This window comes from Apteryx mantelli, chromosome Z (genome assembly GCF_036417845.1).
Source record: "Apteryx mantelli isolate bAptMan1 chromosome Z, bAptMan1.hap1, whole genome shotgun sequence".
Taxonomy (NCBI): domain Eukaryota; kingdom Metazoa; phylum Chordata; class Aves; order Apterygiformes; family Apterygidae; genus Apteryx; species Apteryx mantelli.
In genome coordinates, this window is record NC_090020.1 from 44385250 (window position 1) to 44409230 (window position 23981).

At 38.9% G+C, this 23981-nt stretch overlaps 1 protein-coding gene across 1 annotated transcript in view; it reads left to right on the plus strand.

The window, feature by feature from the left end:
• The first annotated feature begins 876 nt into the window (after window positions 1–876).
• The window catches only part of MCC (MCC regulator of WNT signaling pathway), a 193135-nt gene continuing 170030 nt past the window's right edge, over window positions 877–23981 (plus strand). Inside the window, exons 1-2 of the mRNA XM_067316540.1 lie at window positions 877–980; window positions 18273–18484. Coding sequence (XP_067172641.1) covers window positions 944–980; window positions 18273–18484 — 249 coding nt within the window. The 5' untranslated portion in view covers window positions 877–943. The remainder of the gene's footprint in view (window positions 981–18272; window positions 18485–23981) is intronic.

Sequence of the window (23981 nt, forward strand, 5' to 3'; positions counted from 1 at the left end):
TTTTGGAAGTATCTCTCATGTTGATTTGGTTGCAGCTCTCTTTTGGCCTCTGACACTTAGTGTCAGAGTACTTTTCAGAGAACTGCCTCCTCCCTCTTTTGTGACTCTCTTTAAACAGTTGGACCAAGCAAGCTTCTTAAAAGGCTTTGGTAGTCAGAACGTTTGGGAACAGGCTTGAAGCCAGTTATTCAAAGTATTATTTCCCTTTTGACTCTATTTTCTTTGTCCTTCTTGGGTTTTTCCTATTTAACTTACTGCTGTTTAGTGGCAAAAGAAAATTTTTTGGCCTGTCCTTAAGAAAATGGAAATTTAAGCTCTCATCTAGAAGATAATTATTTAAATTCTTATGATGTCACATTCTTCAGAAGACACTATGAAGATCAACAGCAAGTTTCAGCTCTCCCTTGTTGTGTATTTCTCTGCTAGTAGAAATGTTAATAATTATATGAAAATAGAGGTTAATGCTTAAAGAAAAATGTTTCCTGCCTTTCTGTGGTCTTTCTCTGTTGAACTCTGTTGCCATCCTCATGGTTTGGACAAAAATCATGGTTGACTCATTGAGTTTAACTGTCTGTGCGTTAATGCATTTCCAGATTAAACAGAGTTAGTGTTCCTTTTCTTCTAAACTAAATTGCTCTCTGTTTTTTCTTTTTTTCTCCTTCCCCCTCCCCCTTTTTACCTCCCTTTTCATCCTTCCCCTCCCCCTCATTCTCCCTCTAAAAATATCCTCAGGAATGACTTGCTGATGGTTTGCCGCCAGCTGAATATGGAGGAGTCTGTTGCTGAGATCATGCACCAGCTGGGAGCAGATGAAAATGGAAAAATTTCCTTTCAGGATTTTAGTCAGTGCCGCATGCAACTGGTGCGAGAAATCAGGAAGGAGGAAGTGGAGCTTTCTGTGAAATCAGATGACTCTTGTAAAAAGAAAAATTTAAGGGATAGGATGGCTTCCTGGCCGACTAGCAGCGATAACAGTTTAGGTAGGTATGACTTTTAAATGTTCTGCTGGTGTGATCTAAGAAGAGGTAAACTCCTGGGAGTTTTGCTATCATTTTTACTTGCATCAGGATTTTACCTGCAGGGTTTTGTGAATATGCTTTGGCATGATTTCCTCATACATTAGAGTGCTGTTATAACTGTTTTTGTCTAGTCATCCTTAATGTGAACTATGGTGTGTGCAGAACATACTCTTTTAAAAGCCCTAGTTGCTCAAGACAACAATCTTCCTTGAAAATACAGGAGTCGCAGAGCGCAGCTGGTAACTGAAGACCTATGAGCTCATCATTGGCTGGAAAGCCCGGACAGGTAGGTAGTTAGGTAGAAATATTAAAAACAAGGAGAGAAATAATCTTAGTCTCGTGTCTTTGAGATAATAATATACTGTAGGAATATGGGTGTGTCTGGGATGCTTTAGAAAATTTATCTAATTAGTTGGGGATCTGAGTGCTGGAAATTCTTTGAGATTTAGAGAATACTAACATTGTGCCTTCCTTTTGCCCTGCCTCCATGCAAAAAAGGCAACCAAAAAAACCTTCCTGTGCTATGTGCAGGAACACAGGGCATAGGAAGGGATTGTCTGTGTTATTGAGTCTGGTTGTCTCTAGCATTGTGATCAGCTGTCATTAGATTGGAAAGGTTAACACCTACAAAATGCTTCCTTTCACCCTATAACAAATGCAAGAAACCAGAAGACAACAGCTTCTGTGGCCAACACTGCAAGCGCAAAGTGCTGCAGAAAGGGCTGAGGACACTGTCAGTGCTCTGACAAAGGTGGGTATAGCTGAATATGACAGCTGGTTTGTGATCTAGTGACTGACCCATGCCTGTGCTTCAGAAGGTGGCCATCAACCTTTGACTGTATTTAGAGATTTCTGTATCCCCTCAACCTTTTTTGTTTGTTTAGACTACATGAGCCTAGATTTTTTTTAAATACTCTTTTAATGAGAGATCCTCCATTAATCATCACAGTAGACTTTCTTTGCATATGTCTCAATTTAAGTTAAGAGTATTCTTTACCATCAGATATACATCATACATCATACATCACAGAGAGCTTGCCTGTCTGTGTTCTGGTTCCTCTTGTAACTGACCTATCTTTCCTTTTTAGCAGTCAGTCTCCTAGGACTGAAAACCTGATGTGTGTGGCTTTTTTTTTTCCCCCTAGTTTCTTAGCATGGTTCATGTTGTTCTGTCTTCCAATACTTCTGTCTGCACATGTTGTTGGCTTGTCATCTCAGACACTTGAATTTTCCTTGTTTGCTTTGTATCCTTGACGAATTTCATATCTTCCTGCTTTTTAGGTTGACTGCACTTCTCCCTCAACATCCCATCATCTGATGCTTGTTGGTTTTCCATCTTGGCTTGTCAACACAGCAGATCTGTTTCACAACTTCATTTCTTATTTGCTATCTGGTCTCTTTTCCTGTCTTGGTTTCATAGTCGTATTTTGTTGTAGTCAGTATTTCTTCTGATTATCCTTTTATATATGTGTTTGTGTCTATGTATATGTATGAATATATATACACACATATATATGAGATACAAAAGGATTAACTCTTTAGTTATGAAACTCCTGTTCCCATTCTCCGTCACTGTCTACACTGCATCCTCAGAATCCTTGGCCTCAATTGCATATTCAGCCCATGAATCTTCTCCAGGAGCTGTATCAAACAACACTTCAAAACCAAGATGGCTCCTACTATCTTTTTTTATTGGATTAAGGATAATGCATGTTTCACAGCTCACATTTATAATTATATTTACTGCCCCTTTTATATTGACTTTTTTCAATACTGCCATAGATGATTTTTTTTGTCTTTTTGGAAAAGAAAAAAAAACTTCTGCCCTCAAACTGCCATACAAACTTCCCCTGTTTTCTGTCCTTCTCTGGCTGTCAGAGGCTTCTGGCAACTTCTGCTTTAAAACCTTCTTTCCTAGACTATCCTGCCTCATAATTAGGGATTGTAATAATGAAGGGTAAAAGACACATCCTAAACTTTACAGGAGGTGGCTGTATATTACGGTCTCCAAATGCATCCCACAAAGAAATCTTACTCTTACTAACTGCTGCTTAAAAAATACTGTCATATGATGAACATTCAAATTTGTTGATGTCCCCATTGCTACCAGGACAATCCATACTCTTTTTTTTTCCTCCTCCCCCTGTTTGCTAGTATCTTTTCGTTGTACAAGAGAAGTCTAATGCATATTTTTAAGTCTATGAGTTGTCCTATTTCTCTTGGTAATTTTTTTTTGAAAGTTGATTGACCTCAGGAATAGTTTTGAACATCCTGCCTTGGTATATTCTGTGCCATGCTCATGAAGCCTGACTTTGCCATACTGTAGATTTAAATCTATAGAGACTTCATGTTTTCCTTACTTGCCCTGGCTTGACTCTTGCAGATTCTGTAAGACTTGCTAATAATTGGAAAACATATGGACATGTTCCCCCACATAAACAAAAAACAGAGTGGGAGGAAATAAAAATAATAATGAACATCCAGAATGCAGCTGGTTTTTATATGGTTGTAAAAGAAAACCACTGTGGCAGCACTGTCCAAGATGTTCTACAGATCTACTCTTTAAAGAGGCCAGGAAACATCACTGTAATGGAACTCAGTGGTATAAACACTGCACAGAGCATGAACATAACAAGAGCTGAGGAATGATACCTGCAGTCAAGCTTGATTTATGAGCTGTGTATGCTTCCATGCCTTTCATGTCTTTGGGGGCTCATGCACTCTTGTTAGTGTTCAGAGAGTTGATTTTCTTATACTGGCCAGCTTGCTTTAGCTATTGTTTTAGACAGGAGACATCATAGTGTGCTAATACGTACCTATAAACTTGATGGATGGTCTTTGTTTTGTGTCTTTTTTTTTTTTTCTTCCAACAGGGTACACTGTTTTTAATAATGGTTATCTTCAAAGACTGTTTATAGGCCTTTTCTCAAGACTTGTTTCCATGTGATGTGTCAGCTGCTGCTATCCCTTGAAAGCTTTTATCATGTATCCATATGGAGTACATAAATTACAAAAGTTCCAAATTCATTTAATTGCCACTGAGCAGCAGGAATCCTGGTTATCTGAAGCAAAGGAATCCAGCTTTTCCGATGGGGCTTTTTACACCGCAAGTTTGTATGTGATTGTATGGAGATTACCAGTCAGACAGCATGTTGTGCAGGCTTTTCTTGTAGATGTTCACAGTTCCTTCACAGAGTGTGAAAATTGATGTGTATATCTAAAAAAAACCCAAGATTATCTTCGTTACATATAATTATTGCACTTCATTAGGAAGTAGAGTAATAACTGGAGAAGTCCTAATTACTTATTGAACTTTTTTCTCACCTGTCAATTTTTATCACTGATGAAAGGTTATTCTAATAATCTTGCCCTACAAATGTTTCTTCTCCTGTGTGCCCAGGTGGGATGCAGAAGTAAAGAGACTCAGTTTTAGTTAAGATACAGGACTCAAGTTTCTTAATACCCAGTCATATGTGTGCTCAGTAAGCTAAACCCACATCTGTTTCTGCCAGTTTGGCAATCAAATGAGAGAGTGTAAGACTAGATTTAAAAAATTAATCTTGTATTAAATTGCATGAATAAGGACACTTTTCATGTTATTAGAATGATGCTTTTGCTGCTTGAATATCAGCAACTCAAGGATATTAAAATATATTTTACTTCTTTTTCTGCGCCACTAAACTCAATGGGAAACTTAACATTAATTTCCAAGTACTAACTAGTGATTTTCATGCAAATGAAACTGAATGTGAACTCTGTTAATTTAATGTTCTTTTGGCATTATTTAAAATCTAATAAAAATGAATTAGATAACTTTTGAAAGTAGTCTTGCAATGACTGTATGCTAACCTGACTCCTTAATATTATCACTTCAGGAGAAAATACAGGGAGAATTTCAGTTGAATGAGATCTGTTGATACAGTTCCCGGTTTTGGAAACAGAGGCACTGTGATAGGCACATGAAATCTGTGTGTATAGTCTAGCCACTGATGGAAATGGATCACTCAGCAAATGCAGCCTTGTAATACAGCACAACCATACCTCTAATGATTTAAGGTAGGAAGTTAGCTGAATAGGTGTGGCTTCTGTCAGTTTTTTGTGTTGTATGGTTTTACATGTTTCATGTAAAAGCCAGAATTAGATTTGTTTGTTATATGTTGTATAGATTTGCCTAGCTCTTCACAGATAAATGACAATTTGCCTTTTTTTCCATGATAAAGGTAGCCTGTTTCCAGTATCTGTTGCTTTTGAGGGTGAACAAAATACGATAGCTTATCAGTAAATTCTTTCTTCAGGCAGGTGAGTAGTTTTCTGCACCTACTGATCTGATTTCATATGCTAGGTGATCAGTTATGAAAATAGGAATCCATAAGCAGTCTTTAGCTGTAGGATAGTGATTAGTAATTCGTAGCCAGCTCCCCTGTTCTCTTTACTAAAAGGAAGTTCCTTGAAAATCTGATACAGTAATTTACTTACATTATGTATCAGGCATGAGAATAAGAGATCGACAACTGATGGCGAGAGATGGGATCCACCTCACGAGGCGGGGCACACAGGTCTTTGCCAACAGGTTGGCCAACCTGGTAAGGAGGGCTTTAAACTAGGAAAGATGGGGGAAGGGGAGAGTTATAGTGCCAGGGTAGTTGGCAAAAGACTGCTCAAGTCAGGATGCCTCCAACAGGTGAATGCAGCCAGGGAAGTGCGCATGGGATGTGGCTATGGAGGACCCTCTTTTATCCCTCCTGGGAAACCTGCATGCTCGATCACCTCCCTGAAATGCCTGTACACCAATGCACGCAGCTTGGGGAACAAACAGGAAGAACTAGAGATATCTGTGCGGTCGCAGGGCCATGATCTCATTGCCATTACGGAGACATGGTGGGATAGCTCGCATGACTGGAGTGCTGTCATGGATGGCTACGTGCTTTTTAGGAAAGACAGGCCAGGAAAGCGAGGTGGTGGAGTTGCTCTTTATGTGAGAGAGCAACTGGAATGTATTGAGCTGTGCCTAGGGGTGGATGAAGAGCGAGTCGAGAGCTTATGGGTAAGGATCAAAGGGCAGGCTAATAGAGGTGACACTGTTGTGGGTGTTTACTACAGGCCACCTGATCAGGATGAGGAAGTTGATGAGGCCTTCTACAGACAGCTGGAAGTAGCCTCACGATCCCAGGCCCTGGTTCTCATGGGGGACTTCAACCACCCCGATATCTGCTGGAAAGACAACACAGCTAGGCACAAACAGTCCTGGAGATTCCTGCAGAGCATTGGTGACAACTTCTTGACACAGGTGGTGGAGGAGCCAACAAGGAGAGGTGTGCTGCTGGACCTCGTACTAACAAACAAAGAAGGACTGGTGGAAGATGTGAAGGTTGGGGGCTGCCTTGGCTGCAGTGACCATGAGATGGTGGAGTTCAGGATCCTGCGAGGAGGCAGCAGGGCACCAAGTAGGATCGCAACCCTGGACTTCAGGAGAGCAAACTTTGTCCTCTTCAGGGACCTACTTGGAGGAATCCCATGGGTGAGGGCCCTGGAAGGAAGGAGTGTTCAAAAGAGTTGGTTAATATTCAAACATCACCTCCTCCAGGCTCAAGAGCGGTGCATCCCTATGAGTAGGAAGTCAAGCAAAGGAGGTAGGAGACCTGCATGGATGAGCAAGGAGCTCCTGGCAAAACTCAACCAGAAGAAGGAAGTCTACAGAAAGTGGAAAGGGGGACAGGCCACTTGGGATGAATATAGGAATGTTGTCAGAGTATGCAGGGATGCGACGAGGAAGGCTAAGGCCCGTTTGGAATTAAATCTGGCTAGAGATGTCAAGGACAACAAGAAGGGCTTCTTCAAATACATCAGCAGCAAGAGGAAGACTAGGGAAAATGTGGGCCCTTTGCTGAATGGGGTGGGTGTCCTGGTGACGAAGGATGCAGAGAAGGCAGAGTTACTGAATGCCTTCTTTGCTTCAGTCTTTACTGCTCAGGCCAGCCCTCAGGAACCCCAGACCCTGGTGGCAAGAGAGAAAGTCTGGAGAGAGGAAGTCTTTCCCTTGGTGGAGGAGGAGTGGGTTAGAGATCATTTAAGCAAACTTGACACCCACAAATCCATGGGCCCTGATGGGATGCACCCACGAGTGCTGAGGGAGCTGGCGGACATTATTGCTAAGCCACTCTCCATCATCTTTGAAAGGTCATGGAGAACAGGAGAGGTGCCCGAGGACTGGAAGAAAGCCAATGTCACCCCAGTCTTTAAAAAGGGCAAGAAGGAGGACCCAGGGAACTACAGGCCAGTCAGCCTCACCTCCATCCCTGGAAAGGTGATGGAGCAGCTCATCCTGGAAGCCATCTCCACGCATGTGGAGGAAAAGAAGGTGATCAGGAGTAGTCAGCATGGCTTCACCAAGGGGAAATCATGCCTAACCAATCTGATAGCCTTCTATGATGGAATGACTGGCTGGGTAGATGAGGGGAGAGCAGTGGATGTTGTCTACCTAGACTTCAGCAAGGCTTTTGACACTGTCTCCCATAGCATCCTCATAGACAAGCTCAGGAAGTGTGGGTTAGATGAGTGGACAGTGAGGTGGATTGAGAACTGGCTGAATGGCAGAGCTCAGAGAGTTGTGCTCAGTGGCACAGAGTCTAGTTGGAGGCCTGTAGCTAGCGGTGTCCCCCAGGGGTCAGTCCTGGGTCCAGTCTTGTTCAACTTCTTCATCAATGACCTGGATGAAGGCACAGAGTGCACCCTCAGCAAGTTTGCTGACGATACAAAACTGGGAGGAGTGGCCGATACGCCAGAGGGCTGTGCTGCCATTCAAAGAGACTTGGACAGGCTGGAGAGGTGGGCAGAGAGGAACGTCATGAAATTCAACAAAGGGAAGTGCAGGGTCCTGCACCTGGGGAGGAATAACCCCATGCAGCAGTACAGGTTGGGGGTTGACCTGCTGGAAAGCAGCTCTGCTGAGAAGGACCTGGGAGTGCTGGTGGACACCAAGTTAAGCATGAGGCAGCAATGTGCCCTTGTGGCCAAGAAGGCCAATGGTATCCTGGGCTGCATCAGAAAGAGTGTTGCCAGCAGGTCGAGGGAGGTGATTCTCCCCCTCTACTCAGCCCTGGTGAGGCCACATCTAGAGTACTGCGTCCAGTTCTGGGCTCCCCAGTACAAGAGGGATGTGGCACTACTGGAGCAAGTCCAGCGAAGGGCCACAAAGATGATTAGGGGACTGGAGCATCTCTCTTATGAGGAAAGGCTGAGAGAGCTGGGCCTGTTTAGCTTGGAGAAGAGAAGGCTGAGAGGAGATCTTATCAATGTGTACAAGTATCTGAAGGGAGGGTGTCGAGAGGATGGGGCCAGACTCTTTTCAGTGGTGACGAGCGACAGGACGCGAGGCAATGGGCACAAACTGAAACACAGACACTTCCATCTTAACATGAGGAAAAACTTTTTCACTGTGAGGGTGACAGAGCACTGGAACAGGTTGCCCCGAGAGGTGGTGGAGTCTCCTTCTCTGGAGATATTCAAAATGCGCCTGGATGCAATCCTGTGCAATGTGCTCTAGGTGACCCTGCTTGAGCAGGGGGGTTGGACTAGATGATCTCCAGAGGTCCCTTCCAACCTCAGTGATTCTGTGATTCTGTGATAACTCAAAGGAATGGCAGACATTCAGTCTCAAATTAGGCTTATGGATAAGTATGAGAGGCAGGCCAGTTGGGGCAGAAAGTCGTTGCTTTTTGCCTTGCATTGACTCCATATTTGACTGTACTGCAAATAAATTGCTTCCAAGAAATTGATGCAGTGATTAGATTTATTTAGTCTATATTTAATTAAATGCTAGGGGGTTAGAGCTTGTACGGACCCATAGGTGTGCTGCAGTTTCTTCTGGAGGCTTCTGAGCAAAGTTTCACCCTAGAGTTGTTTGATGTGAAAAGCTGTTGTGAATGTCTCCTAGGCTGAATTTAACTACATGTGAACTTGCATTAATTTTAAGTGGTTCAGTTTATTGCTTTTAAATATTTCTTTGATATTGCTATCTCTGTGCTAAGCAGGAGAATATAGGGGTTTTTTTGTTTTTTTTTTTTGGTAAAAACTTAAAGCAGTTAGTTCTATGAGCAGCTGTACAAATGAAGCTGGATTTCCAAGGAATTTGTATCTGACAGTTGATTAATCTTCTTGCTAAAAATGGAGTACATAGTATACTAGGTATTAAATACCAATGAACCTACACAAAACAGAAGTCTTTCCTGAAGAATGAGTTCTTTGGTGTCTGATAGGACACAAACTTGAAGCTTTCTCATGGTTTGTGCATTCATATAAACATAACAGTTGTACTGCATCAGACCAAAGATTCTTCTGAAGTGGTATACTACCTCTTAGAGTGATAAAAAGCAAATGCTCTGAGAAGATTATAAGAACAGGGCAAGTGTTACTAAATTTCAGTTCAGGGGCTTTGAACCAGAGGCAGTTGCATGCATGTACATGCACTTGCTCACACACAGATGCCCTCCCATCCTCTCTTCTCCCTCCCCCGTGATATTGTCTTCTAGAAATGCATCTTTGAACCCATGCAGTTCTTTAACATTCACAAAGTCCTGCAGCCAAGAGTTCCACAACTTATCTTTATGTTGTATGAAGAATTAACTCCTTTTCCTTTGCGTGGCCATCTCCTTCTATGCTTTTTTTTTTTTTTCCCCTCCCCCCCTCGGCATATCTAATAAAGGTGGAGCTCACATTGCTTTTTTTTTTTTTTCTCACCAAGAGCACTAATAGGGTCTCTTGGTGTCTCTTTCCACGGAAATTGTAGGAATTTAGTGTCTTTGAGAAATTGATGCCACTATCAAATGTCTTTGAAAATACCAAATAGCTTAAAAAAAAAATTGGAGGGAAGGGGGAAGAATGTCTGGGGTCAAAGCATGCCTACAGAGGGAAACCTGAACCAGCTGGTGCAGCTGCTGCTACCAATAGCCAGTGCAAGTAAGGACTGGCTGAAACATGAGCATGCAGCTAGTGCTGGAGCCTTGGCCTTCTGCACACCACGCCGCTCTACAGAGCACCACAGCTCTGGCTTGTTCCAGAGTAATGTTCCTGCATGACCAAGTGCTGTCTATGCTTTTTAGGCAACTCCAGCAGTGAGACAGGGAGCTGTGGCTTGTCAAATGGAGTGTGGAACTGGGTTCCAGTGTCATTTGATAACTTTTGTCCCAGCTATGCTTTCTACACAAACTCTAATAAGTTTGAGTAACCAAAGGCTTTCAGAGAGAATGTGCTTCGTTTGGCTGGTGCTTTTTAGGGATGAGCCTGTTTGATGCATCCCCACTCTCCAGCTTCAGTAAAATAGGGATTGTCTTGCAGAACATTTCTGCTTCTCCTTTCCTGACTCAGGTAGTTACATGCTCTCCACCTTGCCTATCTCTAGCGTTACCAATGTAGATCTGAAATATTACAGTTCCTAGAACAGCAAGCAATAAAATGAGGATGTTTTGTTTGTTTGCTTTGGTACATGTGAATTAAGGTCAAATCCAAATTGAGAGCATCTTGAATGGAAGTTGGGGAGGCTCCTTCATATATAGAGAAAACTGTAATGTGAGAGAAAATAATACTGCTTCTTCAAAAGTACCTATCAGACTTGTGCATTGTGTTTTATGTTCATAGTGTTATTCATGGCATATAAAATGCTTTCAAAGTATTCTTGCTTGTCTTGGCATGATATGAAAGTATTTTGGGGATTTTGTTCTTTGAACTATTTAGAGAACGCTAAATCCAAGCAAAAATTATCAGAGGTGTCAGATGCATTTTTCTGAGAAGTCCAAGTCTTTTCTTTTCTAAAGCAAAAATGATTGACTTGGTTCATTTCTCCCCTTAGATAATTTCATGAAACAGATTTCTCCCATGGAGTAAGTTGCCTTATTTAGTCTGGTTGGGGTTTAGGTGTGGTTTCCTTCCTTTAGAGCTTGTTATCCTCACTTCCAATACTAAGGAGAAAAGGGCAGAAATAACATAGCCTAACATGGCATCTTCTGTGCAGTGTTCATCAAACCAGATATGGGTATGGTGGGAAGAAAAAGGTCTAGTAGTGATCCAACAGGCTAGTCTTAGAGGGATTCTCAAAATTTAGTGCATCTCCCATAACTGTTTCTCCCACAGCAAATTGTTTCCTTCTGGGGCATTATAGAAGTCTTCCGCAAAAGTTCTGATGAAAACTTTTTCTAGGACTGGATGCTGAGTTGAGAGTTCATTTACAAAACATATCTGTGTAGTCTTTTTCAAAAACAGAGAAGCTATTTTATTCTAAATTCTCCTAGAACTGGTAATGGATGTTTAGGAGAAAACTTTCTGTATTTTTGAATAAACATTCTCACCCACCTGTGCATGAGAGGTGATTTGTAGCTATATGGAATAACAATGATAAATAGAAATTATTTATAAGCTATAAATTCCACTGTAGTTAAAGTATTTTTATCTTGATGTCCTGAAATGCTTATTTGAAGGAAATGATGGGAATAGTCCAAGAAGATGTATGTTTTCCTGGCATGTAAGTAGTTGAGCAGTGTGTAGGAAGCTACTACATTCTCAGCAGAGAGAACTAAAGAGCACATTTCTCTGTTTTGCAGGTGGTAAGCAGTAGTCCTCCTGGGAATAAAAAAGCTGCTTTTCTGTTAGTCTAGAATATAAAGACAAGGGTTGCTCAAAAAGTTTTTGACCAACCTTTTTGTAGAAAAATTCCTGTTTGTGAAAACTGAGATATTTTGTGGAGATAGCTTTGGTGATGTGTGAGGTACTCTGACATTTGTCTTGCTTCTTGCTGTCTCAGGTGGTCTAGGCCCTTTGGCTTTCAGGGTCAATGTTGAGAAGTCAGACTGTGTGCACCTCCTCACAAATCCAAGGGATTTCAGGTCCCTGCAACAGTGTGAAGAATCTGGAAACCCAGGTGGTGGAAGTCTTGCAACTAGGACTGGAGTATGGAAAAACCTGTACTGCTGCATTCTTGATGGTGGGCAGCGTAGAAACAAGAAGTGTGTGTTTCATTGGGCATGCTTTCTTTTTCTTTTCTTTTTTAATCAGAAGTCTGTATGTTGGTATTCCAAACATGTACAGAATTTGTTTTTGTGAGGAGAGTAGATATTTGGCAGAAATTATGGACTAAAAAGCTCAGTTTTTGGCAGTCTTAAGTTTTGATCATTTTTATTTGCATATGTTCCTTGTTCTATTTTAAATACTTCTCCAAAAACAAAAGCTTGAGACAAATCAGTCATCATCATATATCTGCTGCCTTGTTATCCTTCGTACTGTTTTGTAATATGGTTTAACATAAATAAATAGATTTTAAAAGTGTATTTCCTGTTAAATAGGAAACATAGTTACTCTAAGTGATGAGAGGCTTAGGTCACATACAGTACAATAACCATTGACAGTGAAGCTGGAGCTTTTGGTCCTTGGTTCCTGCATGGGAGTGGGTTCCCTGACTTGCACAGAGCCTTTTGTGGTTATCTCCTTGTGGTTTCAAGTAGGTTTTATTTCCATTCCAGCTGCAAACAGTTCTGCCAGAAGGTTTTTGAGAACACAAAGGCACATTTATTCATTCATCCCGCCACCTTTTCTTGTTAGATTCTTATAGCTCTTCTGATAAAAATATCGCAGACAGCAGGATGTAAGAAAGTTTACATTCTGTTACAGAGAAAACAATAGAAATAGTTGTAGTTAGCTCCAAATATAACTTTCTAATTTTCACTTCTCTGGTTGGATTGGCATAGTATGAAATTGACCCTTCTGGACTTTGGAACACAGCTTATTTGCAGTTGTTTACTGTACCTCATGTGAGCAATTAGAAGTCTCTTCAAATCTTCAGTTTTCTTTAAAATGCATTTGGCGCTTGTAATTGAAAATGTGAAATTAAATGTCTGAATGTCCAAAGGCTTTTTCTCCATTCCTCTTTATTTCCTCCCCCCCTACTTTTATAGCTGAGCCGACTCCTTGACATCTTACCCAGCTGACTATTTAGTATGAAATGACCATTCTTTGTTAATTTTGTAAGTCTTTACCTTCATCCACTAGTGCCTTTATCTCCAAAACTGTGTGTATTATTGAAGTTAGTAGGGAACTTGGAAATGACTGGTGCTTTTCACAGATATCCCTGTTGCCTTCTTTGAATAGCAGAATAAGTGGTCAAAATTCCCACTGTTTTTAAGAGGTTGTCACATTTTAACTGTTGAATAAAAGTTTAGCTAAAAATAAAAAGATTTGTGTGCTGAAAAATAGTCGTTCTTATGGTAAGATTATGCTTTTGGGAATGCAGAAAACTGTCTTCAGTCAGTTAGTACCTAAATTTTGAATAGCGAGAGAAATGGAGGTAGAAAAAGAGGGCAAATGTCTGGCTCACCTTAGAAAACTACAGTCACTGATTACTTAAAGTTATTACCTGTTTATGCCAATTGAGTGATCTGGTGTGTGAAATAAGGTAGTGGAGTGAGGTGGAAAGTAGCTCCAGGAAGTGTTATATACTTGTGCTAAGACATGAAGGAAATGCTTATGATAATAAAATAAATAAAATATTTATTCAGCTGTTGATTAGAAAATCATGACTAACTGAAATAGGTTTTGAGACCAGAGGTTAGGACTGAACAGAGGAGTTAACTATCTGCCCACTCAGCAGTAAAACCATTAGACTCTAGAATGAAATTTCTGCCAGAAACTGAGTGCTCTGTGCTCTTATAAATTATTTTCTGTATTAAATGTAAGAGTTCCTCAAGTGAGTTCAAGTCAAGTCACTAAATGTCACTAGTACTTCCTGGAAAACAGTGATAGGACTTTGGATCCCTGTCCTCATTGAGTGAGGTGTAGCTATGGGACCTAGCAGTTGGTTGTGCTTGTCTCCTCTTAAATTGTGAACTGTCTTCATGTTTGCCATTCATAAGCCAGGCTCATTTGAAAAGTTGATACAAGGCTACTCTTACAATACCTGGCTTGCTCTGATATCCCAGATCCTTTCAGCAGCTAATGTGGCTTCAGTGCCTTACCATCCTGATGAATGATCTCTTCTACCTCATGAACAAAAATAAAATCACAGAATTCTGGGTCTGTCAATAAGGTCTGGTAAAGTTGACCTTCACCAAACCAAAAAGCCTGGCTGTATGGATAGACTTGCAGTCGTGGTTGGCATCTGCTTCTCTGTTGCAAAGTACAAGGTTTCTAGAAAGAATGTTAATTGTTCTAGAGAAGATGAAATACCATTTGCTTTCAGGTTAGCGGGATGAGATGACACCGGCACAAGAGCATCAGAATTCTGTGCCATTGCTGAGAGCTTTACAGGGAGCAAAGGAAGATTAACTAGCAAGAAGTCTCAGTGCAGATGTGCAGGGTATCCCATTAGAGTGACATTAGTCAAGGGAATTGCTTTAAATTACTTTAAACAACTTTATGGAATCTCATATTTGTATGTGTCATTTGCTGTGATCAGACTAAGCTGTTCTTTGTTTTTTATAAATGTGATGTTATAAAATGTGTAAAAGTTTAAATATAAACTGTAGGTAAATAATTAAGAGCAGGGGCTAACTAAATGAACAGCAAAACCTGCAAAAGAGGAATCCTAAATGTTTCAGATAAGCATTGGGTTTTCCCACTGTGTGATTGACCTTACTGCTACTAGTGTATACAGACGTATTCTAGACAGTCTACAAAACACTAGAAACAAAAACTTCCCCATGCATAATGAATGTTTGCTGTAACAGGAGATTTCTCATGAATCAATTGCAGGTCAAGACAGACAGTGCTAGTAATATTAGGAAATCAATTAAAAGAATATTTATGTAGAAGACACTCCTGGGTCAAAGTGTCATTTCCGAGGTTGACATTTACCCTTTAAATGTATAGGAGGCTCCACTGTATGCACTGCAATGTGTTTTCCAAATAGTTAAATTCAATCTTTTTTTGTTTTCCATTTGTGGATGTCAGAACTTCTCTTATTTTCTGGGGTTTGTACCAAGAGACAGAATAACTGACAAGTTACAGGTATATTAGCTAAACTGATTTTTATATCCTGTTCCAGGTTTTTGGGGAACTATTTTGTTTAGAAATTTTCTGTACTATGTTTGAAAATAAAAGATGCACTTGTGCTAATAATATGCCTTCATCTCCATACTTGCTAGATTTTTTCCTTTTCCTCTATTTGTAACTTTCCCCCTAAATTGTGAAAGACAGCAAATGGGACAGGAATTTTTTCTGGTTGATAATTTTTTTCTGTGAAATTGCCCTTAGGCCTTTGCAACCAACCACTGCCCACTTCCATGGACGTTAGCATATGGATTGGGCAATGTCTCAGGACTTGCCTAATCAGAAAATGATTTTTATACTGCATTTTTAGAGAAGTCTGGTGTATTCATTCAGTCCGTTAAGGATGTATTTGGCTGTCCTACTGCGTAATTGAAACTCTGATTATATAATTTAATAACAATGATGTGCCTTTCTGTTACTTGACTGATACAAATATTGTACAACTAAATAATTTTTTTTCGCACTTTGTAGTTGTAATATCATAATTTCTGCTGCATGCTTATTACCTGGGAAATTCCACAATGATTTTGTTTCTTTTCGGACAGAAATCTCATGTTTGGTGTGATCATATGTAAGTGTAGAACAACAAGGAAAACTACTATGGAATGTATGCATTTCTGTAAAGACTAGTTCTTAAACATAGATTTAAGAACTATTGATTCCTAGTTACCAGATCCACTGTCAGCTCTTGGTGTGGCACCATACCTAAAGATCCTTTCTTTCTGGCTACTACTGTAAGGAGCAAGAGCTAGGATCACGTGTATGTCAAATACAGTATACGTCCACACTGAATTATTACCTGTATTATGAAGTTCCAGTTTTGACAACCCTAGAATTTCTCCACTGAGCTAAGATTTAAAAGGTGCATATCCCATGAGGACGGGATTTTAAAAGCCATGAATTCTGGAATCTTTTAGGAAAATATTGGCCAAGTTTAGGATTAAGCCCAAAATAAAATACTGGAAATGTTTTCTTCCATAACAGTCATCTTCCTTGCACTTTTAGAATGTATATTTTATATTAGGAGTACAGAGTTGAACTTTTAAGAAAACTTCTTGAGTTAAAAATGGTTACATCTTTCCTGGAGGGCTTGTATTCATCTGTGACTGATAGGTGACTTCTGAGCCAGCACAACGTCAAAAGTGATTTTGGTATCATAGCAGATGGTTCAATCTATGAAAACCCCTTGGGTCTTTTGGGAAAAGCTGATGTTGTTAGCTTTAATGGTGGTGTGAGCTCTTTTGCAGACCAGTGTCTTTTGACCAATAGTCAGTTACAGTGCAGATACTCTGCTGAACATACATTTAGCTCTGTGAAAACAAGAGTATCTGTATGATATAACCTACTCTCTTAATTCTGTGGCTATGCCTGGGTAGATATCCTGGTTGTCTCCTGTGTTCTTGTCTAGCTGGCAGAAGGCAGAATTGATTCCTCAGCTCCTGAGACATCTCTGCTGCTTCAGCTCCCTTCCTTACAGGAATTTTTTTTTGTGATGCTGTAGCCACAAGAGGGCAGAGATACCTCATGCTGTGCATCGTCACTAGTAGCAGTACACAATACACACACTGTAATGTAGTCAGGCTTTGAATGGGAAACAGCTGTTAGTAATACCTTAGCTTGACTGTTTTGGAAAGCTTGCAGAATGTAGTTAGATTCAGTACACTGATGCATAGTCTTGATGTAAAAGTAACTGAATTAATCTCTAAGCATTACCTGTAACCGTGATAATGAATCATGTTAGTTATATTAGGACAAAATGTAGTTTTGTACTTAGTAATTAGTACAAGATAACTGTTTCCTGTTATTTTCTATCTACATTTTAAATGACTGGCGTATTCTCTTTGCCGTAAGTCAGGGAAAGCACCTTTGGGTTTAAGTCGATTTGTCATGCATAACTGCTTTACAAGGGAATTGATCTAAAGCTACAGATCAGTTGCTGTCATGCTTCTCTTCTGGCTGTTTTTCTCATTGCACATTTGCAGCTTTAATTTTCTTGGTGGGGGGAGGGAAAGCATTCTCCTAATTGTTCATTATATAGTAGATTACTGCTCTCTGGCATTTTACTGAATAAGTAATAATCACTGATTAGTAAACGCTCACTTAGAATGCTAGTGAATATTTCAGAGAGGGAAAATAGCTCATAAGAAGGGAAAACTTTTGAGCAATCATGGTAGCATTACTGCCAATTATGGTTTGCTGGTGGCGTGATAGATTTACGGTTTTGCTCTACCTGTAGATCTTGATTCTGTGTTGACTTTTCTATTAACTTAGAATGTGTTCTTGGACAAGTCAATTGTTTATAATCTTCGTTAGTCTACATATGAAATATTACAATGCTGCCAGAGTTATTAAATAATTTAGTGACTATCATGGAATGCTTTAGGAGATTGTTGAATATATAACATAGCAGCATTTTAAAAGGAGTCAGTTGTATGGAAAGCAGAAACACCTAAGGATGAAGTAGTTACCAATAAAACTTAAATTAATACCAAAAAAATAATACCAATAAAATTTAAATTTCTTGTTTTAGGGTTTAAGCCTGTCTTTGGCTATAGGGAGTTGAGAGTACTCTACATAGAGAAACAGTAACCCTAATCTTCATGATACAAAAACTTTCTGTGAAGCATTCGTTGTTTGTTACTAGATATATGATATCTATGATATATGGGAATATCTTGTGCTTATTTGTAATGAAACAGCTGGTGATTGATACTTTCTAGAAACTTGAACTATAGCAAGCAGTCCTGAGATAATCAATAAGAAGGGCAGCGCTAACATAAAAAGGTGATAAATTGCACATGCAGAAGATTAATTTATTGTGTTGATACTACTTCAGTGAACAAAAATAGGTGAATTATATTTTTCCTGTTTTGTACTTAGACTAATGCTGCCCTTTATTCTGAAATAATAATTGTCACTTTTTCTTTCTGTGGTTTGTAGCTGTTGTAAATTATTCCATTTTTACTCTTACTAAATAATGTATGCAAATGCTATTATTTTCCCTCCTGGGTATTGTAATTTGGTAAATGTCCTATGTGTTGCAAATGTTCTTAGTGTTTTTTTTTTGTTTTTTTTTCCTTCTGGATTTGCTAGCATGTGTAAGATGTGGAATAGCGGTAGGGAAGCTATTTGCTTTTGTTTTCTTTGTGGAAAGGCAAACAATCTCGTTTCTGTATTCTTTACACGCAGCCCATACTACGTTGTTTTTCCATTTATGCATTTTAGGTGCCCTGTCAGGAGCCAGAGAAAGCTGGGAGTATGATTCAGGAGCAAGAGACCTTCAGAGTCCTGACCTCCAGAGTCACTTCACCCTACAAAAGCTGTTGGAATGTGGCGGAAGCAATGTGATTCAACAGACTGCTCTGCAGAGACTTCTATCTCAGGCCTCAAATCTTAGCAACTCTGTTGGAGGAAGTTATTTAGAACTTGCCAACACTGTAAGTGCATTTTGCCTCTGCTTTTAAGTTCTCTAGAAATTTTTTTTCTTTTTTTTTCTCCAGATCAAGCTTCTTAATTCAACCTTTGAGCCTTTGTGGAAACAATATCAGGCTGCTTTTGTCTTTCATTTACCAGAATGCCATTTATGATTTCAGCAGTTGGTAGGTGTGTGTCAGCTCTGAGATAGGATAATTCTAGTTTGAAGGGAACCTCAAGAGGTCATCTAGTCCAGTGTCCTGTTCAAGAGTTAATGTCTAACAGAAGTGATTGCTGGCCACAGAGAGAAATTAACTTTGCTAAGCTGCTTTATTTAAATATCAACAATAACAACAAAAAATCTTCTAAAAGTGTTTTTAAAAGCCTTTTAAGGTTTACATTTGTGGACATGATCAGATCTAGAACCTAAAGTTTCCATGCGCAGAGTAAAAATTTGTAGGTATTAATACATATCTAAAGAAGAAAGGAGATCAGAAAAGTCGACGATTCCTTAAAGGAATTACGTTCTCTTTTTCCCTAGGAAGAATAGTAAGAGATCAACTGAGGTAAATCATAAGCTCTTTGATCTTCTAAGTTAGACAGAAACATATTAAACTAGAAAGAGCAGAAAATGAGTAGACAAAGTATATATATTATAAAGAGGATAAGATGGGAGGAACGGCGATTACAGGCCAGTTAGCTTCATTTATTGGTTCCAGTATTTTTCTGGAAATGTGAACAATTTTAAATGAGTAAGAACCAACATCTAGATCTGTAAAAGAGCAAATCATGTCCATCCAGCCAATCTAATATGTGTTTTAACAGAATAATAGACTTCAGAGATAGATAAGGAACAGTAGATGTCATGTATCTCTGGCAACACATTTGACTCTGCCTTGAATAACATTGTCATAATCAAGCTAGAGAAACATGGCCTAAATGAAACTACTAATAGGTGAATATGTAACTGGTTTGAAAATTGTGAGGCACAGGTTTTTGAATGTCTTTTCAAGCTCTCTTCTAGGCCTGTGTTCTCTGATATCTATAGAGACACTGCCAAACGCAAATCAAACTATGCTGGTAAAATCAATACTTAAAACTTCCCTACACTGAAAACTGTTGTGGTGGTCATTCATTTAAAAGGTACAAATCTAGTTCTAGGGAAGGCAGTGCTGCAATATACAATTTCCTATTCAGTTTTACACATTCCATAGCTTTGATTTGATTTGCTTAAAAATTACAATTTCGGAAAAACATGAGCTGTTTCCCATTTGAGTATTTTAAAGGATGCAAAATTCACTTTTACAGAAGCTTAAATGGAGCTGCTTAAGACCAACATAGCCGAGGAAAAAAAGTGGCTTGCACACTTTTGTTTGTGGTTTATAAACTGTGAGTTGCTATGTCCATATTGGATCTGGTAGTTCATTTAGGTTTCAAGGTGGGTATGTACTGATATTTTGTCTTTCTATATTCTCCTGACTGCTGATGATTCAGAAGCGATTGGCTTTGGTAACCTGCATTTGCAAATATGAAGACACAGGTGTGCAGTGTTATTCTAGAATGCAAAGCATGAATGCTGCTGCATTGATCTGAAAGTAGAAATCTTAAAAATGCTGAAGGCTCATAAGAAATAAAGGTCCTTAGGTATTATGGCTTTCTCTTTATTTTCATCTCTGAATTCCTTCTATATTTACTGCCGTGAAAAGCATGTGATCTTTGTTTTAACAAGCATCTGTCATGCTTCTGCTTTTAAATATTCTTCCTATGGTCTTTCAAACCATAATACAATAAGCAGTCTCTCATTTATATGTAGATGACTACAATAATGTCTCCATTTGACTCCTGCTAAGCATGGTGTCATGAGTCATATGTAAATTTTTGCTTTGGCTGTATTAAAATGGAGAGAGAAAGGAAATTATGGTTTATTTTGTTTTTCAGTGTATTTCAGTTTATTTCATTTACGCTGTTCTTAATACTGGGGGACATGCTCAGTGCAGTCCAAATTTAGACTCTTTAAAGAGACAGATGTAGCCTTCTTAGGGCTGCGATTTGTTATGGTACTTCCTTCTCTGTCTCTTTCTGAAATTGTTTTACCTAATTACATTTGCCACAATGACAAGCCTAAATGCTCTCCTGCATTCATCTTCAGAAATAACAGATCTCAGCTTTCCTATTTTTATGGGTTGAATCCAGGGGACTTTCCTGTTTGCAGATAAGGAGCTGGGCAGACCCCTTTGTACTGTAACTAGGGTTACTTCAAAAAAACTGATGGAGATTTAGTACCTCCATTTCTTCCTTTTGGGAGTTGAGTGTATTTCTTTTGGAAAACTGTGTAATAGAAGGATAAAGATTTTAAAATAGACAGTGCGGACATTTCTTTCTAGAACTTCAAATGCTCCTACAGTTAACCAGAGAGGTTTTTCTTCTTCAGAGTGCTTATGAAAAAGCAGAGCAGAGCCTCTCTGTGTCATCCTGCTCTGAGGAAACAGTTCTTGACAGCTGAACATCTTTTCCCAAATACATCTACACAGGCCATATGGATGCACTCTTGAGAGCAATGGTTTTTACATTTCTTTATACACTTTTAGACTTTAAACCCACATTTTTAACAAAGTAATTACTGTTTTGCTGAATATAAATCAGCTAAGTGCTTTCTGGTTAGCAGCCATGTAATTTTTTTTTTTCCTCTGGGCGCCTTGAAGTGTTTTTCCCTAGTGAAGTGTCATTTCTGGTTATTTAATTTCCTGGTTCGTTTTTCTAACGGCCTTCTTTTGATTTAAAACTATTCAGTCAGGCTAAAGACATCCCTGTGGTGATTGATTATATGCTTGTACAGCATAGATAATACTCATCAGTCAATACAGGGTGTCTCCATGCCCCTCTCAACGTTGATATAAGTTTTCCATGTGCAAAAGCTAAAGGAACATCAATCTACTACCACTTGGCTCAGTTTCTATAAAGGGGAAAAAACTGCATTTTTTAAATCCTGTGAACATACAACTCTGCAGAGCTTTATAAAAATATACCTGTTGTGAAGCATTATGCCTATTCCTTCAGTTGCTTTTGTCCCTGGTCCAATGTTGATTTATCCCAGCACGTGCAAATATCTCAACAAGAAACTTCAAACTATTTTTGGAAGTATGGAGTGCTGAATACTCAAAGGATCACATAATTAGTCTTATTATTCTGGCTTGGAATTTGGTTTCATGTGAAGTGAAAAAGATGCTTTACTTTGAGAAAGATTATTCTGATTGCCTAAAGGGAGTGATGCAAAAATGAAATTGAAATGTAATGATTCATACTCATCATTGCTTATGTTTTTATCTATTAATTTCATTTAGCTATGTTTTGATTTATTTACATGTGTTCAGATTCAGCTTTTGTTTTACCTGAATAAATTATCTGTAGTCTCTACAGGGTATGTAACTCTTCTAACATTTTTCAGATTAACTGTTGTTATGTTTAAATAGTAAGAAAACATTTCTCTTTATAGCTCTTCACTTGTATATCAGTATTTATGACTAACATATTAACCTTTAACTTGACATATCACTACTTAGTGATGATGTACTTGTTAATGCCAGTTGGTTAAATACTATTGTAAATATCTCTGATAGGAACCTTTGTATGTGCTCCAAATGTAATCGTTTATCAGCTTGGTTTTTATTTTGTCTGGTTATAAATAATCTAACTATTTTTCATGGATAGGAAAGAATTCCAATATTTCAAAGGAGTTCTGTCAGGAATTTGCATGTTTGGAATTTTTTATTTGTACTTGAAGCTTCAAAGTTGGACATGAATTACTAATTTGGATAGTCATGTAAATGTAGTGAAATAACCGATTTGTGCTGCCGCATCTGTTTACTTCCCAGGAGGCCATGCAATCTTGATTTGTTCCCTGTAGTGCTAGCAGGAGGAATAGCACTCATTTCTAGGAGATGAAGTATTGCTGTTCTCTGAAAACTTCACACAGGGCAGCATGTAGATACATATCTTTCACATTAGAATTCCAGTGAAGTTTAATAAGCTGAAGCAACGAGATTTGGATGTGTTTAATTCTCTTTCCCATTCTCCTTGCACATGGTTAAAATAGACTGATTAACTTGAGTTCTTTTTTACTTTTTGTTTTTGAGTAGAATGTGTGTGCTTTTGGTTTGTTTTTATGTAAGTGTTCATACACGTCTGTCTTCTTACTATTAGTTTCTGTTGTCATAATTCAGCATTGGTAAGATGATAGATTTATGCTTGTTGTCACAAGTAGCTACATTTACACATGTAAATCCAATTGGTATGGTTTGATTTGGCATGATGACATGATTTCATGCCTCTCTTCTGTCAGCTGTAAATAACTGTTTTGTTCAGAAAGTCTTGGCACATAGATCTTATATTTTAAAATATGGCCCCAAGTATCTCAATATGCATGTTTTTTAAACTGTCCCATCTCTGAACTGGTTTGGTGCAGGATCCTTTAATCTCTGATATTTCTTTCCAAAGACACTCTAGCTGTATTAGAAACTGTTGGACTAATTTCCTCATCCACTTTCTACAACTCTTTCTGACTGAAAACATTTAGGAATAGGTTTGATGAGGATATAATTGTCTTGGGAAGGGGAGGAGTACAGCTGTCTTTTTGACAAGAACGTGGGGTAGGATTTCTTCATGACCACTTACTTTTAGAAGCCTGTGTTGCTGTTTCATCTTTAAAGCTGTGGTGTGAGTGCCACAGATTTGCCTGTTATTACTAACTCAGAGAAAAGGGCATATTTACAGAGTTTCCAGCATCACTTCCTGCAGCAGCTCATTGTCCCGGCCAACAAATAAGGAGGCATATTCCTGCTTACTTTGTGCAGGGCTCTCAATGCAAGATGGATGTGTCTAGGTGGGAGACATTGGCCCAGATTGCTCCAGTTGCCAAATCTGTGCTCACTTCTCAACTTAAGGGAAGAAGATTGTGGACTGTCTCCATAGAGAAAAAAATAGAAAGCTAATGCAACAAGATTTCTAATGCATCTTCTTTTAACTATTCGGGAAAACAGGCTTCCTTAGCTATTGTTGTCTGATTTGCATGTAGGTTTACCTCATTTGGAAGTATTAAAGACTTCTAATGAGCTTAGGAATGGACTGTTTTGATCCTGTATCTATGTGTGACAAGGTTTGTTTTCTGTACGGTGAAATTAAGGTGACTAAACCAAATTTAGTTCTGACTGTGAAGATTCTCTGTGTGAAATACAGATATCATCTCAGTTGTGTACACAACTCAAAAGTTTATAAAAAACAAAAGCAAATGGAAAGTAGCAATTTCATAGCAAAGCAATATGTATATGCTTTGGCATTAGCTTCTCAGCATCATCACTAATAGATGAGAACTTTGTGCCTCTCTCTTAGGAAGTATCATGTTTTCTGAAAACAGATATTGTTACTGTGATACTTTTTGTTAGGCAGACTCAGCACATTGTTGATTTTTCCTCTTTAACACCATTGATCTGCAAGTTATGACAGACAGAACTGTTGATTTGAGAA